This window comes from Nelumbo lutea, chromosome 5 (assembly GCF_056320005.1).
Source record: "Nelumbo lutea isolate HS-2025 chromosome 5, American lotus-T2T, whole genome shotgun sequence".
Taxonomy (NCBI): domain Eukaryota; kingdom Viridiplantae; phylum Streptophyta; class Magnoliopsida; order Proteales; family Nelumbonaceae; genus Nelumbo; species Nelumbo lutea.
Window position 1 is genome coordinate 81,827,150 of NC_142688.1, and position 27,804 is coordinate 81,854,953.

The 27,804-nt window shown below is 39.2% G+C and overlaps 1 protein-coding gene across 7 annotated transcripts; it reads left to right on the forward strand.

Moving 5' to 3' along the window:
* Positions 1-156: 156 nt before the first annotated feature.
* LOC148853092 (uncharacterized) lies at positions 157-27,395 on the forward strand. Of its 7 annotated transcripts, none has more exons than XM_088942665.1 (5): positions 157-296; positions 406-441; positions 24,378-24,425; positions 26,756-26,956; positions 27,075-27,395. In XM_088942665.1, the coding sequence occupies exons 4-5, from the start codon at positions 26,783-26,785 to the stop codon at positions 27,144-27,146; spliced, it is 246 nt and encodes an 81-aa protein (XP_088798791.1). In that variant the 5' UTR covers positions 157-296; positions 406-441; positions 24,378-24,425; positions 26,756-26,782; the 3' UTR covers positions 27,147-27,395. The 7 variants fall into 7 exon arrangements, with proteins under 7 accessions (XP_088798791.1, XP_088798793.1, XP_088798790.1 ...); XM_088942667.1 differs by having other exon boundaries at positions 26,765-26,956; XM_088942664.1 differs by lacking the exon at positions 24,378-24,425 and having other exon boundaries at positions 26,753-26,956.
* Positions 27,396-27,804: the final 409 nt, after the last annotated feature.

Here is a 27,804-nt window from a genome sequence, read left to right on the forward strand (position 1 = left end):
CATCCTAAGGATCCAAAGTGATTATTTGGAGTGATGCCAAACAGCGCCAAAGAATCCTGATTCTCGCCCAGGTAAATACGTGTGGCATTCATCACACGTGAAAGCAGGCAGGGGTATAAGGGTATTACGGAAAAACCGCGCAAAAACAGGGCCGGGCCGGGCTCGATTAAACCCTCCCTCATTTACTGTTTTCCTCTCTTCCCAGTTCCCAGTTCGCAGTCATTCCATCTTCCTCAACATTTCGCCCGACTGTAATATCACCTTCTCCGACGCCGCGGTGGTTGATCGGTCCGCAGGTACTCTTTATCTCTCTTTCGTTTTTCTTCTCATTCTCCCATCTAGCCATGTCAGTATATCCAAACACCATTTTCATGTTTTGTTTGATCTTTTCTCCATAAAATACAGAGATCTTGTACCGTTCAATCATCTTACCGTTTACAGGTATGTGCCAAGTTTGTGTCCTTCACCATTCTTAACATTTGAATCGAGTTCTTTAATTAGGAAGTCGTTTTAGTTTTTTAAAGTCGTTTACAGTTTTTTACATATGTGCTTTATAAAACATCTTTTTATGAAGTACTGTCTCTGAAGTTTTATCTCAACATGCATAACCACTAAAGTGGGTTTTGGTTATAGTTGAACTAGATGCTGAAAGCTGAAAACCCATAAAAACTTCATCACATTACCATTGATGCCTTGAATTTAGAAAGGGTTTTAAATTTAGAATCTTTTCTTTCACCCTCCTCCTGTATTTGAGCAGTTATCAAACACAAACTTGCAGCAACTGTAAAAACCTTTACCTTGATTCCATCCCCATAGTTCCTTCTCCTTTTAATTTGGAGGTCACATTATTCTTGATAAAAACACCAAATGCAGGGAATAGAAAAAAAAGCATCCTATATACAAAAGAAATAAAACATGTGTACAGCGTATGTATTGTTAAAAGAGCTACCCTTTTTTGTCTGTGTTATGGCCCGTCATTAAATTGATACAAAAAACCTTCAGTTAGCACCTTCTGGGATCATATTAGGCCAGCAACATCTTTTTTTGTTTTTTTGGCAGAAATCCAGCAACATCAAAAACTCACGATAATTGAAATGTTAATTCTTAAATTGCTGATATAAAATGTTTGTTCTTAAAATTTTCAAAGATTTCTTTTTACCTTAGGCTGTGAGAATATACTTCGTCCATCCACAATTATCCATGTTTTTGCTATTCAATGAATAATTAAGATTTGACATTTTACAATCTATGTCATTAAGTAAGACTCCAAATGAGAGACCCCAAGTTTAATTCATAGGGGGTGCCATGTGCATATTATTGCCTTAAGGACACAAAATTCTAACCTTGTCTCAATATACAACAAGACCACTATACAAAATATACATGCTAGACAAGATATACTGATTAAAGAGAACCTGAGTTAATCAACTCTCAAAGATTCCAAACATATTACCAATCTTCACTTCATGGGTTTTCGAGGGCTGCCAACCTTCTTTCAAGCTCATCTACATCCAAACTGCAGACAAAAGGACATAATAGTTGCAGAAGTTAGAAAATTGCTTTTACAAGTAAGTGGAAAAATCTGAGGCTGGTTGTGAAACTCTTTGAGAGGATGTCTAATTTGAGGATTAATTGGTCAAAGAGCTTATTGGCTGGAACCAACATTGAAGAGGATGAGTGAGATTTCTAGCAAATTCCCTAGGCTGTGAGAAAGGTGAGTGGCCAATGAAATATTTGGGTTTACCCCTTGGAGACAACCCTAGATCTGCTAGTTTTTGGGCTCCGGTGGTGGAAAGGATCGAGAAATGCTTGGCAGCGTGGAAAAAAAACTATATCTCACTTGGGGGGGGGGAGAATAACCCTAATTAAGTCCACCTTAGCAAATCTTCCAGTGTACTACATGTCAGTGTTTAGGATGCCACAAGGGATAGTGAGGAGAATTGAAAAAATCATGAGGGATTTTCTCTGGGTGCCAAGGGGAAAAAAGAAGGATCATTTGGTTAGATGGGAAAAGGTGAGGAAATTGAAAGGGGAAGGGGGGTTTGGGAATAGGTAATGTTAGATTGAAGAATCAGTCTTTGCTTAGCAAATGGCTTTGGAGGTTTTCAAATGAAAATGGGAAATTATGGCACAGAGTGGTTGCAAGCATTCATGGCATGTCGAGCAATGGATGGGATGCTGGATGTCTCCATAGGCCTAACTTGGCTACTCCTTAGAAGGCCATCCATGATGTTCTCCCTACATTCCTAAATTTTATTAGGTATGACTTGTCTTCTTGTAGTAAAATCAAATTTTGGGAGGATGTGTGGATTGGAGATACTCCTTTGGGTGAGAAATTTCCTTCTCTTTGTGACCTGTCCAGGTTCAAGGGTAAGCCTATTTCAGATTTCCTAAGTCAACCATCTCACCTTCCAGGGTTGAATTGGAACTTTCGATTTAACAAGAACCTTAGAGAGACTGAACTTCTTGCTGTGTTCGAGCTGTTAGGATTGCTGAATTCAGTATTTTTTGGGGGAAGGTGGGTCAGATTCTAGGATTTCGGATCCTATTTCTGATGGGTCGTTTTCTTGTAAATCCCTTCTACATTCGTTGGTTGCCCCACAATCTTCTCTTCCTTTCCCAGTCAAAGAGATTTGGTGCCCTTCTACTCCCCCTAAAATCAGTGCTTTTTGTTGGGAAGTTTTTCATGGTTGTATTAATACCTTTGATGTACTTCAAAGATAGAGACCAAATTGGTGCTTGCCCCCTAACTGGTGTGTCCTGTGTAAGTTGAGTGGTGAGACTGCTTTCGACCTTCTAATGTCTTGCCCTTTTGTCAGTTTTATTTGGAATTGGTTTACTTTCCTCTTTCGGTGCAGGTGGTCCTCTTCTGGCAGGGTGGAAGGTTTATTAAACCCTAATGTTTTCAGTGGCAAGACAAGGAGGGGTAGGATTCTTTGGAGGTGTACTAGAGCAGCAATACTTTGGACTGTTTGGGAGGAAAGAAATGATAGAATATTTGAAAGTAAAGAAAAATGCAAGGAAGCTTTAGTTGAAACAATAACATTGAGGGTGGCACATTGGGTAAAAAGCTTGAAGAAGCTGAACTTCGATGGGAGTTGTGTGGGTAACCCAAGCTCTTCAGGCCTTGGGGGGGCCATTAGAGATGAGAATGGATTCATTATTGCTGTGTACTCCGGTCCTGTGGAGGAGGGTGGTGTGGCAAGGGTAGAGTTTCTAGCTGCAGCATATGGGGTTGAGAAGGCTAAAGAGTTGGGTATTAATAGACGATCATCGAGGGAGACTCAAAAGCTGTGATAAAATGGTTGCAGAAAGGGGAAGGGGTGACATGGCAGTTGAAGAATGATTTCCGAAGATTTAAATGGATGTCAAGGAACATGTCAATCCAGGTGGAATGGGTTAGGAGATCCGTCAACAGTTTGGAAGATAGCTTAGCATAGCAAGGGGTTCAAAGAACACATGTTTTGGGCACATTTGTAAATCTGTCCCGGGTCAGCTTACTAAGCTGATTTCTTTTTGCAATTTCTTGTTGTATCCTAAAGTATTTTAATTAATGAAATTCTTTCAAAGTTATTGATAACATAAAAGTAAGTGGAAAAATTGGGGTTAGCTATTCACTAGAATTTTGTCCTAGTAATAGGAAGCAAGTAAATAACTTGGTTCTAAACCAAAGTCAGAGCAAAGGACTTTACTAGATCTAACCCCTCTATGAGATAAAACTGCTGAATTTAGCATGTCATACACCCACCTAGGTTTAGAACCAAGATTAAATCTAGATGATTTACTACATTTACCCCAAAATGCAAGAGCTCACACACTGAATATAAAAGATAAAGAGTTTATAAGCTGATTCCTTCTGCCACTGGAATATGTTATAATAATAAGTCAAGCAGCACAATTGTGTTAGGAGATATTAAATGCTTTTAAAGAAATAGTAGTTGTACTTAAAAACAACAGAAAAAGGGAGTTTCTATTGCCACTCCTCTTATTATTCTGCACTCTCCCCACAATTATTTTCAATCTTCAGGCTAAATAACACCAGATGACCAGAGGTCATGTTACCATTCTGTTTTGGTTGCATCTTTACATATGTATGTATGTCTAGAAATTGGGTCTAAAAGAACTAGAAAGGTCCATATCTCCATGAGCTAATCACCCTATACTTTACACTAAATTTGGATTTTGTAAATCTCTACTAATTATGGAGTTATCATTAGTACTAATAGTGATCCAGTTAGGCTGATTTTAGATTTCGGAGCAGAATGGATTAGAATTTTGATTCCACAGAAATGAACTAGCCTCTTGGAAGAATTCAAATTCCACTGAAACATAATTTGCAGGATCTTTTCTGCATTTCTCCAACTTCTATACCATGCTTTGAAAAACATCTAAATGACATTATCATGGGACTTACAGAATTGACCAATCAAATTCCACCTCCAATTTCAATTCCAAAGGCTACCTTAGACTTGTGCTCTATCAAGAGCATTTTGTTAATTAACTACTTGTTTGTCTTACAAAATAGCAATAAATATATCCCAGACAAGGACATTGTGGACTTAGATGGGGCAGAGAAGAGTTAAAGAAGATTATACATGGTTAGATACCTTCTAACATCCTCAGTCTTCTTTCCTGCAACCATAAGTCCACTAGAATAATTAACTACCGAACTCCTTCTTTCTTTTCTCCTCTCTTCACTCTTCTTCTTCTTCTTTTTCTTCTTCCTCTCTCTCTCTCTTTCTCTCTCTATCTCTATCTCTCTCTTTCTTCTCTTAACCTGTATTACTTCTCTAATACAGTAAACAGTTCTTCTTCTTCTTCTTTCAAGTTTAACTGCAATATATTAGAAGATTTCTAATCAGCAGTTTTGCATGGACATGAGCCACTAGAGTCAATTGGTTCTATTGATTTTGTGGAGAAGGGAACAGAAAATGTTGTTGTATTCATATACTGCCCTTTTCCTCCCTTGCTTTCTTCTCTCGGACTTCCAGTTGTAGGGAACCACCATCCCAGTCTAAGATCGAAGTCCCTCTCTGTCCAGAAAATCAATGGCGTCTGTGTAGTTCTGTAAGAGCACAGGAATCATCGAATAATAGTAGCAGCAGACGAGTATGGAGGCGAAGAAAGCTGGAACCAAAAAGTGCCAAGGAGGAAACTAAGGAGCTGGAGATGGGAGAGTTTGTGGAGGTAGGCCGCTGGAGAAAAGCCTTGAAGATTGAAACTAAGGAGCTGCTATTTGAGGAGCTGAGATTAAATGGTCAGCTGAGCTTGAAGATCAGGGAAACAAAGAGAGGGATGGTGATGTTAGAAGGGTTGAGGGTAATAGAAGGGTTCAAGGAGTTTGTAGAAGGTGAAAGTAACAAAGGCAAAGAAAATTGTTGGAAAGAGTTTCTCTCAGAAACTGGAAGAAGATTTGTAGTGTGTAAGAGAAACCTTAAAGATTATTTTATCTCTTTGACAGAATTTTTTGGCAAGGGAAGAAAGCAGATGGTCTGCCTACCAGAAGGAAGGAAGAGTCAGGGCTGGAAGGCAGTTCATGGGGTCTTATGTGAACTGCTGCAACACTTGGATGCAAAAAGAGATGAAACATTAAAAGGAAGATAAGCACTTCTACTAGTCTGGTGAGAAATAATAAGGAAGAGACTCTATTAGTGACAGCTGGGGCAGGCAAATACAGAATGGGAGTAAACATACAAAGAGGAGATTGGGAAAGTAAGCTGATAGTTAAAGATTCAGCTCATATACTAGACTGGAGGAAAGTTGCAGATCTATGAATAGCAAGGTTAAAGCTGAAGAGTACGTTTATTTTAACACCCTTTGAGAAGGATAAGGCTGTGCTGGATCTGCTTGAGAATAGAGTGGAAGTTGAGGCATTAAATATCCAAGCTGATCTTGGAAGCATCACAGTATCAAGATGGTGTCCGGGATCAAACTCCAAAGATTTCTTTGTTGAAGATGGAGTGCTGGTGCGTCTCTTAGGCCTTCCTTTTAACTTGTGGAAGCAGGAAGTTGCTGAAGCCATTGCTTTGATGTGTGGAGGATCTTTAGGAGGTGCCTTTTGTGGAGACCTTTCTTCAGCCTCCATTTTATTGAATGGTGTAAAACCTGAGGAGATTCCTCGAAAGATTGAGGTGCTAGTTGAAGGGCTTTGCTATTCAGTGTGGTTGGCCTCATCCTTTGAATCGGTGCTCTGGAAGGAGGCTCATAGGGAGGGAGATGAGAAGGTTGAAGAAGAAGTATTGCATGGCAAGAAGGGATTGGTTGATTCAAACAAGAAATGATCTTTCACAAAAATGGAAAAACCAAGGCTGGAGAAACAAAAGGGTAGCATTCAGGGGGTGTGTTTTATGCGTGTGGGTGCAGCGAATAGTTTGGAGGGTGGCAGGTCTTTTGCACAGGTTGTAACCGGTGCCAACCTGGCCTGTTTGAACAAGGAAAAGGAGCCGGTCCAAGGAAGAATTGTATTTAGACCAGATAAAACCAAACCGAGCCTGGGGTCGGATGCGTGTGACCTTTTTAAAAGTCACATGAGGTTGTAGTGGCTTAAGAATGGGCCAAAGCCAAAGCCCATTCGAAATGTTTTGGGTGAGATTAAAGGCCCATTTGGGTCAGCGGGCCCGATCCAGTGTTTTAAGAAGGCGCGTGAGGCTTTAGTAACTCACGTGACTGGGGACATGACTAAGATAGACAATGTTAATGGTCTATCATCGTCCCCAGTCGCGAGATAGGTGGGGAAGATAAGGAGGAAGGTTGGGCGCAATGCAGTGAAGTTGATGAAGATTTAGAGGACTGTTCGGTTGATGGTACTAGCGTGGGCAGTGTAAACGACGAAGGCAGTTGCGCTGGAGGTGACACGGATGGGTGGAATATTTTAAGTTTATTGCAACTCTAATGAAGTTTTGCACTTTTTTTTTGAAATCTAATGTGATTCCTTAATTGCTGAATGGCACATCCATGGATCCAAAATCCGATAAATTTGATCAGAGTCAAATTCGAATTCACCTCTTGTACATCCAGGCTTTGGATCGAATTCAGATTTTTTTATCATCAAAGATAATTTTATTAAATTAATTATATTGGAGATTACAATATGATGACCAACATGTCAACCCAGAAAACCAAGGGTAGATTACAATGAAGCCCAAAAGAGTTGTTGACTTGCCGCCCCTTGCTTAGCAATGGGTATCAACTAGCCCATTTGCAGTTCTTCTCACTCACTTGAACTTGCCCAAGAGATAATTACTTTAGAATCCCCTTCCACCTCTAGCTGTCTAAGGTCCAGTTGCTTAGCTAACCACAGACCTTGTAGCAAAGCCATCAAGCCTTTACCGAATTTGCAATGCCAAGTGGCCCTGAGTACACCTCCTATGCCTGCCAAACCCAGATTACCCAAAGAACCCATCAAAATTCAACTTTACTCTGTTGCTTTCTGGGGGTTTCCATTCTATTCTGATTCTCTCCTTTGTCCTTATCTCTTGAGGATCATGCTAATTCAGTCCAAGTTCTTATAATATCATTGATTGTGAAGTTCTGGAAGCTCAATGTCTTTACTCAAAGTGCAACCTTCACTTTTATGCAATCTATTACCTCCTCCAAAGATCTACTCTTTCTGGTGAAAATTCTGTTGTTTCTTTCTTCCCAGACTATCCAACTGATTGCTGCTTTAGTAGTTCTCCACAATATCCTCCCTCTTTTCTTTGGTTGCCTCAAGAAGTTTGGGTTGAATATGTCCACCACTTCTTGAGGATGTTGCTAAACTTTAATCGGATCAAATGAACTCGGATTTAAGTACATCCAATCTGACTACAGGCCTAACATTGATGGTAGTTGTCGGATTAGCTCAACTACAAGAGAAACTGAATTGGACAAGGAGACCATGTAAGCCTAGCCTACTTAAAGGACTATCCCCTACTAGACCTAACAACCCAGTGGACCAGCCCAATACTACTGTAACCAAGCCATATTTCCAATTCCCTCCTTAAGCTTGCTATTATTACATCTACTATATCAAATGGCACTTCATCATTCAACCAAGATAGCTCCATCTCCACCCTTCTAATATTCCCTTTAATATCTCCATACACCCTTTATTCCCATATGTGCATGGCATGCTTTTTTTTTTATAATTGATGTGCATGGCATGCTTGGTTTTATCTAGTTCAAATCCACCCATCCAAGGCACTTCACCCATTGTTTCTAGTTCAAATCCACCCATCCACCATATACTATATTAAAAACAATTGTAATAATTTTTTTTCAAGAGAGACAAGGTAAATTTTATTGATGATAACACAACAATAATACAACAAATCACCTGCTGGAGCTTCTGACACTAAAGAGCTCCACACAAGCTACACATCTTACATCATAACAGACTCAACAGAACATGATCGGCATGACAGAAAGATAACAAAGGGGAGTTTTGATTAACAACACTAGAGAATGAGACTTGAGACCCAAGATCTTATTTTGCCCACGGCAAAATTGATGAGCTCCTCTACAAACTTCTCCTTTGACTTGAAGATTCTATCATTTCTTTCAGACCAAATTGTCCAACAGATGGCTGCAGTCACCAGAGCCCAGTCAAATCTGCCAAGCTTGTAGCAAGTCCGCAACAGAACTGGGCATAGACCAGCCAGCATAGCTTCTTTGAAAAAATGATTCCAGAGCTGACTTGCAGCCTGGCAATGCAGAAACAGATGGCTACTTGTCTTCTGAGACCAATAACACAACATAGCCTTGATCAATCAGAACTCCTATGGATAAGATGTCCCTAGTAAGACATTCCCCAAATCAGCCGACCACACCAAAAATGTCATATTGGAGGGGACCAGGGTTTTCCAAATCAACATACTAGGAATGAGATGGTATTCTGAGTTCTCAGCAATACAAAAAGATTCATTAGATTACTAAAATGTGTACAACAAGGAGTTGTGGGTAGACTTAAAGTCCACCTAAACCCCACTAATTACAATACAGGCCAAGCTTAGCCCAACAAGAAATTCATTAGTTACAAACAAGCCCCAAAAGGACTTGAGAGATATCCCACCAGCCACAACGTAGCCCAGAACATAGATTGCCTTTTGACTCCTTGCTTAGCTAGACCATCAGCTATGCTATTAACTGACCTCCTAATCCATCTTATGTGAATTTCCATGTCTTTAGAAGCCTGCTTAAAGTGCCTGAACTAATTCCTTAATCTCCAGATTGCTCCTTCCTCTTTTTTCAGCCAGTTTACAACGCCTTTTGAGTCCCCTTCAGTAATCAACCTGTTAATCCCCAAACTCTTTAGCTTTCTCAACACCAAACACTGCTGCCTTCAATTCTGAATTCACCACATCACCATATTGGGTAGGGCCTGAGAACATGGCAATGATGTTTCCATTCTCCACCCTTATTACCCCACCAATGCCCGATGGGCCAGATTTCCCAAACAGCTCCCATCAAAGTTTAGTTTCTTCCACCCGACATCTGGAGGGGACCACAATTCAGTTACAATAGATCTTCTAGAAGCCAAATGTGTGATTGTTCCCCATGATCTGAAGAAATCTTCTGTCTTAAAATCTGCAAATGTTTTTAGAGTTTTCACCCAATGGGCCACCCTTATAGTTATCACTTCAATCACAACATCTCTGCCTCTTTCCTTATCATCAAATAATCTCTCAGATTATGTTATGATACTATCTCTTGTATCCTGCATAGTACTGGTAGCAATTGGGGAATATGTTGATTCGAGTAAAACTTCATGTTGCTACCCATGGAAGTGGAGATGGAAATGTGTTGTTGAAGCTATCTCTTGTACTCCATAGTGTTTGTTGTGTTCATTGGGGAACATGTCAACTCCAGTAAAATTTTGTGTTGCTACCCATGAAAATGGAAATGTGTCGTGGAAATAATAGGGAAATTAAGGATATTTTAAACCATGCCACTAATTCGCCTCCCTTACAAAACAAAATAGTATCATCTATAAACTGAAGATGGGTAATTGGTGCATTGTCTCTTCCCACTCACCAACCCCTTACTAGGCACCTTGAATCAGCTATTAGGATAAGCCTACTTAAAACATTAGCAATAAGTTTGAATAGAGGATAGGGGGTCACCATGTCTTGTTCCTTGCCTAGTAGAGAAAAAACCCACCACCTTGCCATTAATTATCATCGTATAACGATAGGTTCTCAAACAGCCCCAAATCCATTTACACCACCTTTCTCCAAACCCACACTGCCTCTAGACCTCAATTAAGAAATGCCAATCAACCAAAATTGATTCATTTACACCACCTTGCCCCAATTAATAATCAGTTCAGGTCTGCTACACCTTGTCATGAGCCATAACTGACTCATTAACTGCCCTACTTGGAAGACCTTCCCTTCTGGAGTCGATCAGTTTATTTGCCACCAAAACACTATCAACCATTGCTTGCTTGGAATGAATGCATTCTGGTGCCCCAAAATAACCACTCCCATCACTTTTTTCATCCTTTGAGATAACACCTTAACCACTATTTTGTAAGAGCAGTGTAGTCAGTGTTTTAAAAGCGAAAGGCACAAAAAAGGCGCAAGGGCCATTTTGCGCTTGAGGCACAAGGCGAGGCGTGCGCCTTTTAGAGGCAAGGCGCACAATTTAAAAAAAAAGCTAAAAAATTAAAAAACAATTATATAGAAATTCAAAAAATGAAAATAAAATTATAAAACACAATATTAATAGATATATAAACTTAAATTTTAAAATAAATGTTTTAAAAAACCTATTGTCTAAAATTAAAATACATAAACATAATATGTAAAGCATATTCAAATGAGAATTTAAAAATGAAATAAAACATATAAAACATTTTCAAGCATATAAAACCCACAATCTCTTTTTTTTCACAATTACATCAAGTAGATAATGTGACGTATTACATTCCTAATTCTACGAGCCGCCTTTGCACCATGCCCTTCGAGGCCACTCGCTCACCGAAGCTTCGAAAACCCCCTATTTGGCAATGTCGTCCATTCATTCATCCTAATAAAATATCTTCTTAAAAGCAATTAAAACTATAAAATCATTATTTTTTTTGTGTGAAAACTAAGAATTTAAGACCCTAACATGGACTTGTTTGGGCTGGCCTTGAGGGGTGTGGCCCTAGCCCAGCCGCTAGACCCAAAAAAAGGAAAAGCGTCAAATTTTCAAAAGGTGGGCTAAGGCGCAAGGCACACCAGGCGTGCGCCTAGGACCTGGGCGAGGCACCTACCCTAAAATGTGCCTCACCTGTGCACCTAGGTGTGCCTCAGAAACGCCTTTTAAATCACTGTGTAGTAAGCTGATATGCCTATAATCCTTCACCTCTATCACTCTTTCAGTTTTAGGGATAAGGGAAATGAAGGATACATTAAAACTCCATTCAAAAGAAGCATCTCCATAGAAGTCTTCCATTCCCTTCATAACATCTCTTTAATCATACCCAATACTTCTTCTAAAACAAACTTGTGAAAGCATCTGACCCAAGGGCCTTATCCCCATCCAAGGACTTCACCACCTACCAAACATCATACTAAACAGCTTCTATGACTCTCGCTTTTGGTCCTCACTCAATCTTTTAAAGGAAACCTCACTGGGAAGAGACTTGCACTTCCAAGATTCAAAGAAAAGATTTTCAAAGTAGTCGCTTGCTATGGATTGAAGATCTCCTTCTGACTCACCTACCCAACAGCCATAATCTAGCTTTCATTTAGGGGTACGAAATGGGCAGATTTTTTGGAGGGTTGAATACCAACCCACCCATATCAATTCCCACTATGACCCACTATAAAAGCTTGTTAATAGGTCACAACCCACCCTGACCCTCAGCAAGTATAAATTCTTGTTTCCAATTTTCTTCTGGATCAGGTCAATTTGTAAACCCAAAAATCAAATCTAAGAGAACTATTCATCCTTTTTCATGACTACGACATGGCAGATACGGGTGACATAAACCCACATGCTTGGAAAGTACAGAACTTTTACAGTAAATGCATGAAATTTGTAGAAAATGCAGAAAAATTACAGAAATTTTGTAGAATATTGCAGAAATGCAAAAAATTTGCAAAAATGGAGAAAATTGCTGAAAATGCAAAAAAAAAAAAAAAAAAAAATTGTAGAAAGTGCATAACTTTTAGATACAATATGACCTTCATCTTTTCCTTATCATAGAGTTTCAAGGTTGTAGTTCACCTTGTTGCCTAACTGTCAATACCACTTTCAATCAAGCATTATTAGTAGATATTATATCCTAGTGTTGTATTCTATGATATTACACCTACTTATCATGAAAAAAAAAAGATGTTTTTGTTACACGTAGGTGATAGTTGAATAGCAAAGGAACATCAGGAAGATTAAGTGGAAACCTATAAGGAAATGATAAGAAGCGTCAACAAGTTTTGATTCTTTTGACTATTGATGCATCAACAATTTAAAATGCATGTATAAGTTCAACTCAATTTGCATTTACACCAAAATAGGTTATCAGAAAATTAAACAAAGTAATCAGTAATTCTAGTGCTAGAGAGCCCTAGTGCATCACAATTGGTACATTTCTTTACCATCATATTTACAGAGAAGAGCTTAAAGAAAAAATATAAGGAATCACTAGTAGAAAAATCTACAGTATAATGTCTGAGGTTATTAATTTTAATAAAGAACAAATTAAGGAATCTGAACCAGACAGAAATAAGAACCCTTGATTACCTCTTCTGTCGATCCAAAGGGAGAATGAACAAAACGTCTGAGGCGACGGACGTCTGAGATGAAACCTTCAGACAAAGCAACACCAAACGTCTAACCTCATTGAGAACGGCGGAGGTGAAAGGTTGGAGAAAAACCTTCGAACCCTATGTCTAACCTCACTGTGACGGAGAGTCTGAGAATGTCGGAGAAACCTCCGAAGTTCGAAGTTACTACTTTCAACCCTAAAACATACCTTCACGGCTTCACCGATGAACCCTCGACCCAATTTTCAAATTATCGAAAACGGTAATGTATCGGAAAAGCAATTTTATCAGAAATTAACGCAATTTTAAGAGATTATCGGAAATTATGGATACGGATACAACCCAAGCTCATGTGGGCTCATGCTGTGCCGTGGGCTAAGCAATGGGTCAGGCCAAAGTCGTTGATGGAGTCGAGCCACGTTTTTAAAAAAAATTATGAAAAATTTAAAGTAAATTAACAAAATAAACAAAAAAAATTAAAGCGAAGTGGTAGTGTAGGAAACCAAGAAATTCATTAAAGAAAAGCAAAAAAAAGTTGAAGAAGAAAAAGAACGAACACCTCTTAATTTGCAAAATCAGGAAACTAAGAAATTCATTAAATAAAAGAAAAAAAATTGATGATGAAGATGTAGATGAAAAATAACACCTTTGAAATTGCAAATTTGGTTTGGGAGAGGAGCTCTGTACAAAAGCGAGCTCATTTCTGGGGGGGGGGGGGGAGATACCTATTTGAGAGATGTAATATGCAATCTACAAAGGGAGTTGATAGACAAGAGAAGCAAAGATTGCAAATTGCGATATTGACAGATGAGCCTTTGGGGGTTTTAAGGAGGGGATTTGGTAAAACAAACTTCACCTTTTGTCCCACTATCTGCTTTTGCAATTTGTTTCAAAACATATCTAATTTTGTCAATCAATGCCTCAATAAAGTATATATAGATTAAATTAATATATTTTAATAAATTTTATGATGAAATACATCGTAGTCAATTATAATTTTCATTAAAAAACCCTATATTTAACTATAGTTTATAAATTATAATCCTTAAGCTTTAAGGGATGGGAAAGGCCCAACTATCCTATCCAACTATAGAACATGCATTGACACAACTTCTAAGTGAAAATATAGCTAATAATTATTTCTTTTCTAATTGAAGGTGATTCTCTCCAATAGGTTGTCTTCTCTGTTTCCCTCTTGAGGTTTTCACAAGTCTTCATCCTCTGTGGTTCTCTCTGAGAGGTTGTCATCTTGGTTTCCTTTTCAATGTTTTCTCATATTTTCATCTTCCAACGACTCTTTTTCTTTGCTCTCAGGAGACTCCTCACCCTATCTCCCAACCCACCCCTTCATGTTAGTCGCACAACCCTCACTTTCCACTTTCTCTCTCTTTTTTCTATTAAGTTGTGTTAGTGTTTTTGTATGTTTGAGGGTGTCAGAGTACAATGATCATTTTCCTTATTTACATTCACATTGTTCTCAATCATGCAAGAACTATAGATGTGATAGGCTTTATTGCTTGGTTGTAATGCCTGGTGTGCTTTGTTACATCCTTAACAAAGTTTAGATTATCACATTTGTAAAGGAGGTTGTGTTTTCTTTTTACAAGCTAATCACCATTGATGTTGGTTAGTGATGAGGGCAGATTTGGCCCTCCACTGACATCATGACACGTGACATCTCAAAATAGTTGGATGATACCCCAACACCACATAGGCAATGACTTGCCTTAGTCAAAATGATGGAGACCTACCTCCAAAGACCTACTAGAGAACTGGAAACCTACCTCCAGAGACCTACTAGAGACCTAGAGACCTACCTTTAGAGACCTACTAGAGACCTGGAGACCTACCTCTAAAGACCTACTAGAGACTTGGCAACCTACTGGAGACCTACTTTTGCCGACCTGGTGATCTACCTTTGGAGACCTACTAGAGACCTAGAGACCGACCTCTAGAGACACATGGCATCCAAGTAACACCTCGACATTGAGTAAGCAAATCATCCCAGTAGGCCAGCTAGTAGCACCTGACCTATGGCCGACCTAAAGGACCTCCGCTTAAGGAGCGACCTCCTTTGGAGATCGACCAAGCTAAGTAGGGTATAAGTGACAACCTACAAGGCGTGCTCGCAGACCTATTACACAGATCTGTTATCAAGACCAAGTTCTCCAGAGTAATAACGCTCGACCATTAGGCCGACCTACCCGCGCCAAAGTTATTCGGGCGAGCCGTAACGCCCGTTGTAGGTCACATAACCGACATAATAACTCAGCTAACTATGCGGAAGTAGCTCCGTGAGATGGGACCCATTACAGGAGGTCTCTAATCCCTCACGCCTATATAAAGGCACCATTTTCCTAAGAGAAGGTATGCGTGATTACAAGCTCTAAATCTCTCTCACTTTCTAAAATACTTTCAAAACACTCTGATTTAAGCATCGGAGTGCCCTCCCTAGGTAAAGACACATGGGCACTCTAACTCTGTCTCTCTTGTAGAACAAAACAACTCGGCCATCCCATATCCAACTCGGCCCAACATAGCTTGGCTAATATTGTTTCCCTGCAGGTCTCTCAGAAAATTTCACAGCTCTCTGTTATATAGCTCAGTCATTTCCATCTTGACCCAACACAACTCGACAAACACGGTTTCCCTACAGGTCTCTTAGAAAATTATACAACTCTCTGTTATATAGCTCAACTAATATTGTTTCTCTGCAAGTTTCTCATAAAATTACACAACTCTCCGTTATATAGCTCAGACATCTCTAGCTTGACCCAACACAGCTCGACCCAGACAAGGGAACCATCCAAATAAGCTTCTGAGTCATAAGCCAGTAGGGGAGTTACCAAATCGTGCATCATCAATTAGTCATAGCAAATCCAATGCCTTATGGTTGTCGGACTTACACCCAAGAAAATCATTAATTTTTTGGTTGATCATGGTGACAATTCATGTGGTGTTATTAAAAATTCATTCTTGGACAGTTTTATTGGATTTGGCCTTAATTACATTTTCTTCCTACTTCATACGATTTCATTATCTTTGGATATTGTGAGCACCCAATTAATTTGGGTTTCTCATCATGGCTAAATTTTATTGGAGCCGCCACCCATCTATAGGAAGGACACGGGAGTGATGGGCATCCCTTGTCCAAAATGCTAAAAAAAATAGACTCCCATACCCAAAATAGCTATTCTAGGCATCTAATGTGAGGGAGAGGGAAGGTATTAGATGCCCCTCTCCCTTGACTTGTGTAGAATGTCATTCCAACTAATTCTTGGAGAAAACCTCATAATTTCATAGAAAAGACAATATTCATGATTGAATTGCAAAAATTAAAGATTGATTCTCATGGACCTTTCAAAATCTCCCTTTGAAGTAAAGTGAGGTAGGGATCTCCACCCCCCTCTTTTTTATTCAAAGGGATCTTCTACAAGTAACATCTCTTTTGGAACCCCTAGAGAGAAGCATAGTAATTGGGAGATCTCCTAATTCTTTTTTATCCTCTCATAGGTTTCCTACTAGTAGATGTCTCTTGAGAATTAATCCTTAATTCCTCTGATTTCGCGTGATCTGGCTGCTCCCAGCTGGAGGTGATTTGGCTCCCAGATGGACGACAGACAAAACCTGCAAGGATATCAGAGAACCTGGGGGTGCTAACCCGGTGAGGTCGCTTCGATGCTTAAGTTAGTAGGCTAGTAGCGAGCTAAGATTGCTTGAAAGTAGAGAGCTTGAGAGTGGGAAATCACACATACCTTTCACCCCCGGGGGGTGGAGCCTTTATATAGTGGAGTCTTCGCGGGTTTTGCAGAGTAGTTTCGGGATCCTTGTCACGATGAGGTTCGTTTCCGCGTTAATTGGGGATAGTGTTGCCAACTGATAAGGTTCACCAGTTCCACCCAAATCGAATGGGGGAGATAATGCTAGCTGTTACGAGGCGTGATCCCGTGAGGCGCAGAATCTGGTGGTGAGATCTTTGGGGGGTGGAGCCTTTATATAGTGGAGTCTTCGCGGGTTTTGCAGAGTAGTTTCGGGATCCTCGTCACGATGAGGTCCGTTTCCGCGTTAATTGGGGATAGTGCTGCCAACTGATAAGGTTCACCAGTTCCACCCAAATCGAACGGGGGAGATAATGCTAGCTGTTACGAGGCGTGATCCCGTGAGGCGCAGAATCTGGTGGCGAGATCTTTGGGGTTGCCATGCAGTGGTCGGTTAGTATTACCCGAGCTAGTGCTCTTTAGGTCCGACCTGGTATGAACGCCGAAGTGCCTTGGGACCGAGGCGGTCTTGATGCGACCTTGAACTGAGGTGAACTCGTCTCAAGGTGGATTTGTTCCGAGGTGGTTTGGTTATCTGAGCTCGATTCCTTGCAGACTTGGTGTGTTGGACTGAGCTGTCATCCTACTAGTTGGGTCGTGTCCACGTGTCTCTCTATTACTAGGTCGGGCCAAATCACCCTACATCAATTACCCCCACTCCTCGAGACAGGGGTCCCGGCCCGGTGCGGGGAGTTCATGATGAGCCAAGTGAAATTGGCCTGAAGTTCAGGCAATTAGTTAGATGAATCACTGGTCGGACTTGTTCGGCCACCCGGATCAACCAGGAAAAACCCAAGTCACGTCTAGTCTACGTGTGGACGTCACGTGATCTTTAAACTTCGTAGATGTCAAAAACGCGCTAAACCGATTTCACCCTCAGGGGTTGCGCAGCCGGTTTTCCTAGGAGCCATTGGATTTCTTCGATCTTGACCGTTAGTTTTCGGGCATAGCGGCTATTAATAGAGGGGCCCAAGACTCATTTTCCTTGCCACAAATTCGCAAGTCTTTGTTCTGAGGTCGCGTCAGCTTGCTACCTTCATTTTTCGAGGTCACTTTTCTCTTGGTGAGTTCGTGTTTTCCTAAGTTTGTTCTTCCTTTGTTTTTAATCATGTCTAGCTCTAGCATAGATAGGCTCTTAGGTAACTCTAGTGAGATCGAGGGCGTCGAGGTGCAATCTCCGGCCCCTGCCAGGGAGGTCAATTCGTCGTTGGGTGACCCCTCTTCGGTCTTTGGAGGGAACTTCGGTGCCCGAAGTTGAGCCATCTCGGCTCGGGGAGACCGAGGTTCGGGAAGAGGGACCATCCTCTAGGACGGAGGCCCCATCTTCTTACAGGGGTCGGGATCCAGACGACTTCGGTCCTTCAACTCTGACCTCGGATAGGCTAATGTACTTAGTAGCTCGCTATAGTCTTCCCGATTGCTTAATCTTTAGTATTCCCTTAGGTCAATATCCTTGGATATTGAGCTCAGATTAAGCCATCCTTGGGCTTGCTATCGTAGCTTAGCCCACGACACAACATGAGCCCACATGAGCTTGGGCTGTATCTGTATCCATAATTTATGATAATCTCTTAAAATTGCGTTAATTTCTGATAAAATTGCTTTTCCGATACATTAGCGTTTTCGATAATTTGAACATTGGGTCGAGGGTTCATCGGTGAAGCCGTGAAGGTATGTTTTAGGGTTGAAAGTCGTAACTTCGAACTTCAGAGGTTTCTCCGCCATTCTCAGACTCTCCATCATAGTGAGGTTAGACATAGGGTTCGAAGGTTTTTCTCCAACCTTTCACCTCCGCTGTTCTCAGTGAGGTTAGACGTTTGGTGTTGCTTTGTTTGAAGGTTTCGTCTCAAACGTCCGTCACCTCAAACATTGCTCCGCCTCTTCGTCGCCTCAGACATTTTGTTCATTCTCCCTTTGGATCGACAGAAGAGGTAATCCAGGGTTCTTACTTCTATCTGGTTCAGATTCCTTAATTTGTTCTTTATTAAAATTAATAACCTCCGACATTATACTGTAGATTGTTTCTACTGGTGATTCCTTATATTTTTTCTTTAAGCTCTTCTCTATAAATATGATGGCAAAGAGATGTACCAATTGTGATGCACTAGGGCCCTCTTGCACTGGAATTACTGATTACTTTGTTTAATTTTCTGATAACCTATTTTGGTGTAAATGCAATTTGAGTTGAACTTATACATGCATTTTAAATTGTTGATGCATCAATAGTCAAAAGACTCAACTTGTTGATGCTTTCTTGTCGTTTCCTTATAGGTTTCCACTTAATCCTGATGTTCCTTTGCTATTCTACTATCACCTATGTGTAACAGAAACATCTTTTTTTTTTCTTGATAAATAGGTGTAATATCATAGAATACAACACTAGGATATAATATCTACTAATAATGCTTGATTGAAAGTTGTATTGACAGTTAGGCAACATGGTGAACTACAACCTTGAAACTCTAATGTTAAGGAAAAGATGAAGGTCATATTGTATCTAAAAGTTATGCATTTTCTACAAATTTCTGTTTTTTTTTTTTTTTTTTTTTGCATTTTCAGCAATTTTCTCCATTTTTGCAAAGTTTCTGCATTTCTGCAATATTCTACAAAATTTCTGTAATTTTTCTGCTTTTTCTACAAATTTCATGCATTTTCAGCAATTGGGTTTATGTCACCCATATCTGCCATGTGGCAGTCATGAAAAAGGATGAATAGTTCTCTTAGATTTGATTTTTGGGTTTATAGGTTGACCTGATCCAGAAGAAAATTGGAAACAAGAATTTATACTTGCTTAGGGTCAGGGTGGGTTGTGACCTATTAACAAGCTTTTATAATGGGTCATAGTGGGAATTGATATGGGTGGGTTGGTATTCAACCCTCCAAAAAATCTGCCCATTTCGTACCCCTAAATGAAAGCTAGATTATGGCTGTTGGGTAGGTGAGTCAGAAGGAGATCTTCAATCCATAGCAAGCGACTACTTTGAAAATCTTTTCTTTGAATCTTGGAAGTGCATGTCTCTTCCTAGTGAGGTTTCCTTTAAAAGATTGAGTGAGGACCAAAAGCGAGAGTCATAGAAGCTGTTTAGTATGATGTTTGGTAGGTGGTGAAGTCCTTGGATGGGGATAAGGCCCTTGGGTCAGATGCTTTCACAAGTTTGTTTTATAAGCAGTATTGGGTATGATTAAAGAGATGTTATGAAGGGAATGGAAGACTTCTATGGAGATGCTTCTTTTAAATGGAGTTTTAATGTATCCTTCATTTCCCTTATCCCTAAAACTGAAAGAGTGATATAGGTGAAGGATTATAGGCATATCAGCTTACTACACAGTGATTTAAAAGGCGTTCTGAGGCACACCTAGGTGCACAGGTGAGGCACATTTTAGGGTAGGTGCCTCGCCCAGGTCCTAGGCGCACGCCTGGTGTGCCTTGCGCCTTAGCCCACCTTTTGAAAATTTGACGCTTTTCCTTTTGAAAATTTGATGCTTTTCCTTTTTTTGAGTCTAGCGGCTGGGCTGGGGCCACACCCCTCAAGGCCAGCCCAAACAAGTCCATGTTAGGGTCTTAAATTCTTAGTTTTCACACAAAAAAATAATGATTTTATAGTTTTAATTGCTTTTAAGAAGATATTTTATTTGGATGAATGAATGGACGACATTGCCAAATAGGGGGTTCTCGAAGCTTCAGTGAGTGAGTTGCCTCGAGGGGCATGGTGCAAAGGTGGCTCGTAGAATTAGGAATGTAATACGTCACATTATCTACTTGATGTAATTGAGAAAAAAAGACATTGTGGGTTTTATATGCTTGAAAATGTTTTATATGTTTGATTTCATTTTTAAATTCTCATTTGAATATGCTTTACATATTATGTTTATGTATTTTAATTTTAGGCAGTAGGCTTTTTAAAACATTTATTTTAAAATTTAAGTTCATATATTTATTAATATTGTGTTTTATAATTTTTTTGCATTTTTTTGAATTTCTTTGACATTTTTTTTAATTTTTTAGCTTTTTTTTTTTTTTAAATTGTGCACCTTGCCTCAAAAAGGCGCACGCCTCGCCTTGCGCCTTTTTTGTGCCTTTCACCTTTAAAACACTGACTATACAGCTCTTACAAAATAGTGGTCAAGGTGTTATCTCAAAGGATGAAAAAAGTGATGGGAGTGGTTATTTTGGGGCACCAGAATGCATTCATTCCAAGCAAGCAATGGTTGATAGTGTTTTGGTGGCAAATGAACTGATTGACTCCAAAAGGGAAGGTCTTCCAAGTAGGGCTGTCAATGAGTCAGTTTTGGCTCGGGACAAGGTATAGCAGACCTGAACTGATTATTAATTGGGGCAAAATCATGAACCCAAAATTTTACTGGAGTTGACATATTCCCCAATGAGCACTACAAACACTGTGGAGTACAAGAGATAGCTTCAACAACATATTTCCATCTCCACTTCCATGGGTTGCAACATAAAGTTTTACTCGAATCAACATATTCCCCAATTGCTACCAGTACTATGTGGAATACAAGAGATAATATCATAACATAATCCGAGAGGATATTTGATGATAAGGAAAGAAGCAGAGATGCTGTGATTGAAGTGATAACTATAAGGGTGGCCCATTGGGTGAAAACTCTGAAAATATTTGCAGATTTTAAGACAGAAGATTTCTTCAGATCATGGGGAACAATCACACATTTGGCTTCTAGAAGATCTATTGTAACTGAATTGTGGTCCCCTCCAGATGTCGGGTGGAAGAAACTAAACTTTGATGGGAGCTGTTTGGGAAACCTGGCCCATTGGGCATTGGTGGGGTTATAAGGGAGGAGAATGGAAACATCATTGCATGTTCTCAAGCCCTACCCAGTATGGTGATGTGGTAAATTCAGAATTGAAGGCAGCAGTGTTTGGTGTTGAGAAAGCTAAAGAGTTGGGGATTAACAGGATGATTATTGAAGGGGACTCAAAAGGCATTGTAAACTGGCTGAGAAAAGAGGAAGGAGCAATCTGGAGATTAAGGAATGAGTTCAGGCGCTTTAAGAAGGCTTCTAAAGACATGGTAATTCACATAAGATGGATTAGGAGGTTAGTTAATTGCATAGCTGATGATCTAGCTAAGCAAGGAGTCGTCAACCTTATTGAAGGGGACTCAAAAGGTGTTGTAAACTGGCTGAGAAAAGAGGAAGGAGCAATCTGGAGATTAAGGAATGAGTTCAGGTGCTTTAAAAAGGCTTCTAAAGACATGGAAATTCACATAAGATGGATTAGGAGGTTAGTTAATTGTATAGCTGATGGTCTAGCTAAGCAAGGAGTCGAAAGGCAATCTATGTTCTGGGCTACGTTGTGGCTGGTGGGATATCTCTCAGGTCCTTTTGGGGCTTGTTTGTAACTAATGAATTTCTTGTTGGGCTAAGCTTGGGCCTGTATTGTAATTAGTGGGGTTTAGGTGGACTTTAAGTCTACCCACAACTCCTTGTTGTACGCATTCTGGTAATCTAATGAATCTTTTTGTATTGCTGAGAACTCAGAATACCATCTCATTGCTAGTATGTTGATTTGGAAAACCCTAGTCCCCTCCATTATGACATTTTTGGTGTGGTCAGCTGCTCTAGGGAATGTCTTACTAGGGACATCTTATCCATATGAGTTCTGATTGATCAAGGCTATGTTGTGTTATTGGTATCAGGAGACAAGTAGCCATTTGTTTATGCATTGCCAGGTTGCAGGTCAGCTCTGGAATCATTTTTTCGAAGAAGCTATGCTGGCTGGTCTATGCCCAGTTCTGTTGCAGACTTGCTACAAGCTTGGCAGATTTGACTGGGCTCTGGTGACTGCAGCCATCTGTTGGACAATTTGTTCTGAAAAAAATGATATAATCTTCGGGTCAAAGGAGAAGTCTGTAGAGGAGCTCATCAATTTTGCCGTGGGCAGAATCAGATCTTGGGTCTCAAGTCTCATTCTCTAGTGTTGTTAATCAGAACTCCCCTTTGCTATCTTTTTGTCATGCCGATCATGTTCTGTTGTGTCTGTTATGATGTAAGATGTGCAGCTTGAGTGTGGCTTGGACCCCACCACCTAGTGGATTCTTGAAATTAAACTTTGATCGATGCCGTAGAGGAAACCCGGGACAATCGGGGATCGGGGGTGTTTTTAGAGATGAAAATGGGGTCATCTCTGCTATGTTCTCAGGCCCAATTGGAGTGGGTGACTCCCTTAGAGCTGAGATATGTGCAGTTATGGAAGGAGCCTGGAAAGCTAAGGAATTGAACATCAAGAAACTTATAATTGAAGGGGATTCAGAGGTGGTGATAGGGTGGCTGACCAAAGACCAAAATGATCTTTGGAAGTATAACAATGAGAAGAGGTAATTCAAATGGCTGGTGTGGGAGATGGAAGTTAAGACATGTTGGATTAAAAGATCAGCTAATTCCCTAGCTGACAGTTCAGCAAAACAAGGGGCAGAAAGGGATTCCTTGTTTTGGGCTAAGTTGTAATGTTAGTGTCCTTGTATCTTTGTATTTTCTTCTTTCCTTTCTTGAAGTTCTTTGTGACTCTTGGAAGATAAGTGTGTTTGTCTTCCACTTGTAAATTTTCTACTGATGATTTAATGAAAGTGTTATTGAGCAAAAAAAAAAATGTAAGATGTGCAGCTTGTGTGGAGCTCTTTAGAGTAAAGACAATTTTCACCAGAAAGAGTAGATCTTTGGAGGAGGTAATAGATTACATAAAAGTGAAGGTTGCACTTTGAGTATTGCACTTTGAGTAAAGACATTGAGCTTCCAGAACTTCACAGTCAATGATATTATAAGAACTTGGACTGAATTAGCATGATCCTCAAGAGATAAGGACAAAGGAGAGAATCAGAATAGAATGGAAACCCCCAAAAGGCAACAGAGTAAAGTTGAATTTTGATGGGTTCTTTGGGTAATCTGGGTTTGGCAGGCATAGGAGGTGTACTCAGGGCCACTTGGCATTGCAAATTCGGTAAAGGCTTGATGGCTTTGCTACAAGGTCTGTGGTTAGCTAAGCAACTGGACCTTAGACAGCTAGAGGTGGAAGGGGATTCTAAAGTAATTATCTCTTGGGCAAGTTCAAGTGGGTGAGAAGAACTGCAAATGGGCTAGTTGATACCCATTGCTAAGCAAGGGGCGGCAAGTCAACAACTTTTTTGGGCTTCATTGTAATCTACCCTTGGTTTTCTGGGTTGACATGTTGGTCATCATGTTGTAATCTCCAATATAATTAATTTAATAAAATTATCTTTGCTGATAAAAAAATCTGAATTCGATCCAAAGCCTGGATGTACAAGAGGTGAATTCGAATTTGACTCTGATCAAATTTATCGGATTTTGGATCCATGGATGTGCCATTCAGCAATTAAGGAATCACATTAGATTTCAAAAAAAAAAAAAGTGCAAAACTTCATTAGAGTATTACAGAACTTCTCATTCTTTTTCTGAAGTGGAAGAAAACTAACCTTGCCTGTAATTTACAGGGTTTGATGCATTTGTAGAATACGGTCTAATGGTGGAACCAAAGTGAAAAACTGAACCTGAAATAGTTGGGACAAGGTTGAGGTGACGATGACAGTTAGAATGGTGGAACAAATGTAAAAACTGAATCTGAATTAATTAGAACAGGTTTCTTTGTTACTGATTAAGAAAAGTTAGAACAGGAGGTGATGATTGAGAGTAGATCTATCTGCTATTGAGCCACTTGTACAAAAAAAGACATAACTGAAATAAAGATTTTACCTTTGTTGTAAAGGGAGTTCAGTTTAAACAACCTCTTGTTTAATCTTTTTCTTTGTTACTGACAAAAAAAGATTGGTTTCAGGGTCGGTTCTGGTCTTGGCGGTTCCAGGATTGATTCCAACTTTCCAAGGTCTACCTATAGAACTTGTTCTTTCTTTGCCCCCTCCCCCCAGAAAAATATGGAACCTGTTCCTTAAATATATTACAAAACTAATCATTATAATTTAAAGGGTAAAATAACAAAACCTCCCCTGAAGTTTCTGACAATCATACCTTCCCTATAGTTTTATTTTAACAAATACCTGAACTTTTCAGAAACTCGACAAAAGCCTCCCTTCCATCACCATGGAAAACGTTAGACTGATGCACCAGTTTTTTCCAAATATCCATTCTACCCTTTTATAAACGATTTTACATTCAAAATTACTGAAATAATCTCATTTTAACTCAACAAAAATACATATTTCAGTAATTTTGTATGTAAAATTACTGAGATGATCGTTAAAGGAGGTTCTTATTGAGTTAAAATGGGGTTATTTCAGTAATTTTGTATGTAAAATAATTTTTAGAAGGGTAGAATGGGTATTTGGAAAAAAACTGGTGCATCAATCTAACGTTTTCCATCTGGGACAGTGACGGAAGGGAGTTTTTGTTGAGTTTCTCAAAAGGTCAGGGGAGATATTTGTTAAAATGAAACTATAGGGGAGGTTTTTATGTTTGTCAGAAACTTAAGAGGAGGTTTCTGTATTTTACCCTAATTTAAATTTTGTAACTATTTTCTCTTACAATTTATTATACACATTTAAATATTAAATTGAAGAAAAACAATCAAATCACTTAAGTGACTCAATGGTCAAGTGAAACCATGGTCTTTGTAACTATGAGTGTTTAGTTCAAACCTTCACATCCTCAAAGGATTTTCGAGATTTATTTCAAGGCAAGTTTGTCTCCAAGGTCAATTCCATCAAGGTCAACCAAGGCTGGTTCCACCAAGGCCAAGCAAGGCCAGTTCTCCAGGTCTATTTGAGTAGGGTAAATCCCTAGACCCTGGAATCAGCTTGGGTGGGGTTGGTTCCAAGAATTTAGAACCAGGCCCTACCCAGCAGATTGGGTAGGGCTGAATTAAAGCCAGTTTGAGGTCGGTTTTATTTGGTTCCGGGTGGAACCTACCCATTTGCTCACCCCTAGTTTTGGGTGAAACATACACGCTTTCTTGTGGGTGTTGGGTCAAAGGCCTGACCAAGTAGGTCAATGACAGGTTGCAAACATTGCTTGAAAGTCAACTAATCCATATAAATGGCTCTTTAACCTATATATGATCATAGCCGTGTCCCAACTATATGGGTCAGCAGTGTCAGATATGGGATCCTATTTCACCATTCCAGTTCTGTTTAGTGCCATATCCATCATTAAATTATGAGCACCCACATATAATTTGAAAACAAAATTTCTCAGTAGGTTATAAATATCTTAAACAAGTCATTCTAGTAAGAGTTTTTGAAACGAAAGTCAGCCCTTCGAAGAAAAAAGAAATATTAAACTAATAAATGGCAATGCAGAGAACATAATTTTCAAGGCAATGCCTAGGTGACAAGGCGCCCTTGGAGGGCCACCTAATCGCCAAGTAGATTTATGCATAGTGTTATGAAATACTTTCATATTCTTAATTTTTTGAGATTGTAATTATAAAATAGACACTATTAAACTAAAATATTTATTTTGTGTGCTCATATAGTAGTTTCTTTTTATTATTTTCTTATTTGTTAGGGTTTAATCAGCACACACTTGCTAAATGCAGTTTTGAACCTTAAAAGACTTGAAAAACTGAACAAATAAAAAGTTCAGGCTTGGTACACGTGCTAAATGCAGTAAGGAAGAACTTAAAATTTTGTCTAATCAACTCATTTATTCTTCTTTTTGTATAAAAAAAATTGGGGTTCAGCCCCTATATTTTCTGAATTTTCTTTTTTTTTTTCTTTTTCTTCTCATGAATATGTTGATTTTCTATACTTTTAACATGAAGTTGATACTTATGAAAATTACGGGTAACTATTAAGGAAATATGGTTGCTAGTTGCTATTGGAACTTAGGGAACTAGCCTAGGATATATGATTTTTATTTAAAAAAATCCATCACCTAGGCAACAAGGTGCCTCCCTATCACCTAGTGCCATGAAAATTATGGTAGAGAACTAGGTCTTAAAATTAAATTGATTCGAATTACATGAATTGTATAAATCATAAGATTCACAGGTGAAATTGTAGGATTCAAACAATAATCATGAGATTTTTATAGAAAAAAAAATGATTTGGCTGTATGATTCAAATCTTTAATTGTATCATAAGTGTAAGATTTTGAGAACTTTGTATTCCCTTCAACATTTGAAAGTTGATTGCATTGAAATCTCTCATGACTTTGGATCCTTAGAAAGGATAATAAATAACAACATTTGTGTAGTAGGTATTTTAGGCTGTGAGCTTGAGAAGCATGGGCCGGAAAGCTGGAGGATTGTACATAAACCCCAAGAAATTTGGTAGTAAATTTGGGAGACCATGCATGAAGGAGATGATAACATTTCTCAATTGCTTGGCTCTTAACAAGAATGATGATGATAAGTGTGTTAGGCACAAGGATCTCTTGATGGCCTGCATGGATACTCAGGTACCTACTAAATTTAATATATAACTGGTGCCAAGTGATTGTTCTCTTGTAACTGCAGCAAGCCGATGCTGATGTGGAACAAATTAATTACGCTAACGAATTTCTTTTGTGACTACAGACTGGCAAGGGCAGAAAGCCTTGGGGAAGCATCAATTACCACCTACAGAGGCTTAGCAGGGGAAGAAAGTAATTGGTGTTCCATCCAGCATATTTAACTACTTGAGTTATTCTTCTATTTGACATGAAAGGGGTTCATGGTTGCAATTTTTGTCTGTTTTTTTATCAATGTAGTCACCCGAGTTTAGTCCTCTTTTATTACCAAAAAAAGAAAAAAATAATAAGAGATTAGCCCCCTTTGCTTGTAATGGAAGCACAAATTTATTTGATTTTTATTACTTTTAAATTAGTTCAATCGATGTAGTAAGTTATGACTTGGTAAGCATTTGGTTGCAGTCAAGCTTCAAAATGTTGGCATAACAAAATTAAGACAAAAATTGGATATATTTTGATATGCTTTGGATAGCACGTAAGGTGGAAAAATATGGACATACTTGCTTCACAAATTCTATAAATATATTAAATCTAAAGTTGAAGTAATTGAAAGAATTGAATAAGGTAAAAATATATAACATGAAACAACCCATATGAGAGGAGTCCGTACAGGAATGTTGGGCCAGGCTAAAAACTTTATAAAACAACCCAGCCCATACAAACATAAGTCAAAGTTCGGCTTTCATTCTGTGGAGAATTTGGAAGAGTCGAAATAGGAAAGATATTCGAAAGGAAGGATGCCCCTAAAGAAATAATTATTAATAGTGCGTCTGATTATAAGCAAAATAGCACCAACA

Bases quoted from the DNA above. Each gene is read 5' to 3' on its own strand.
- LOC148853092 (XM_088942665.1), top strand. From the start codon at position 26,783: ATGGGCCGGAAAGCTGGAGGATTGTACATAAACCCCAAGAAATTTGGT. The intron at 26,957-27,074 runs GTACCTACTAAA...TTGTGACTACAG, and splicing joins TGGCCTGCATGGATACTCAG to ACTGGCAAGGGCAGAAAGCC.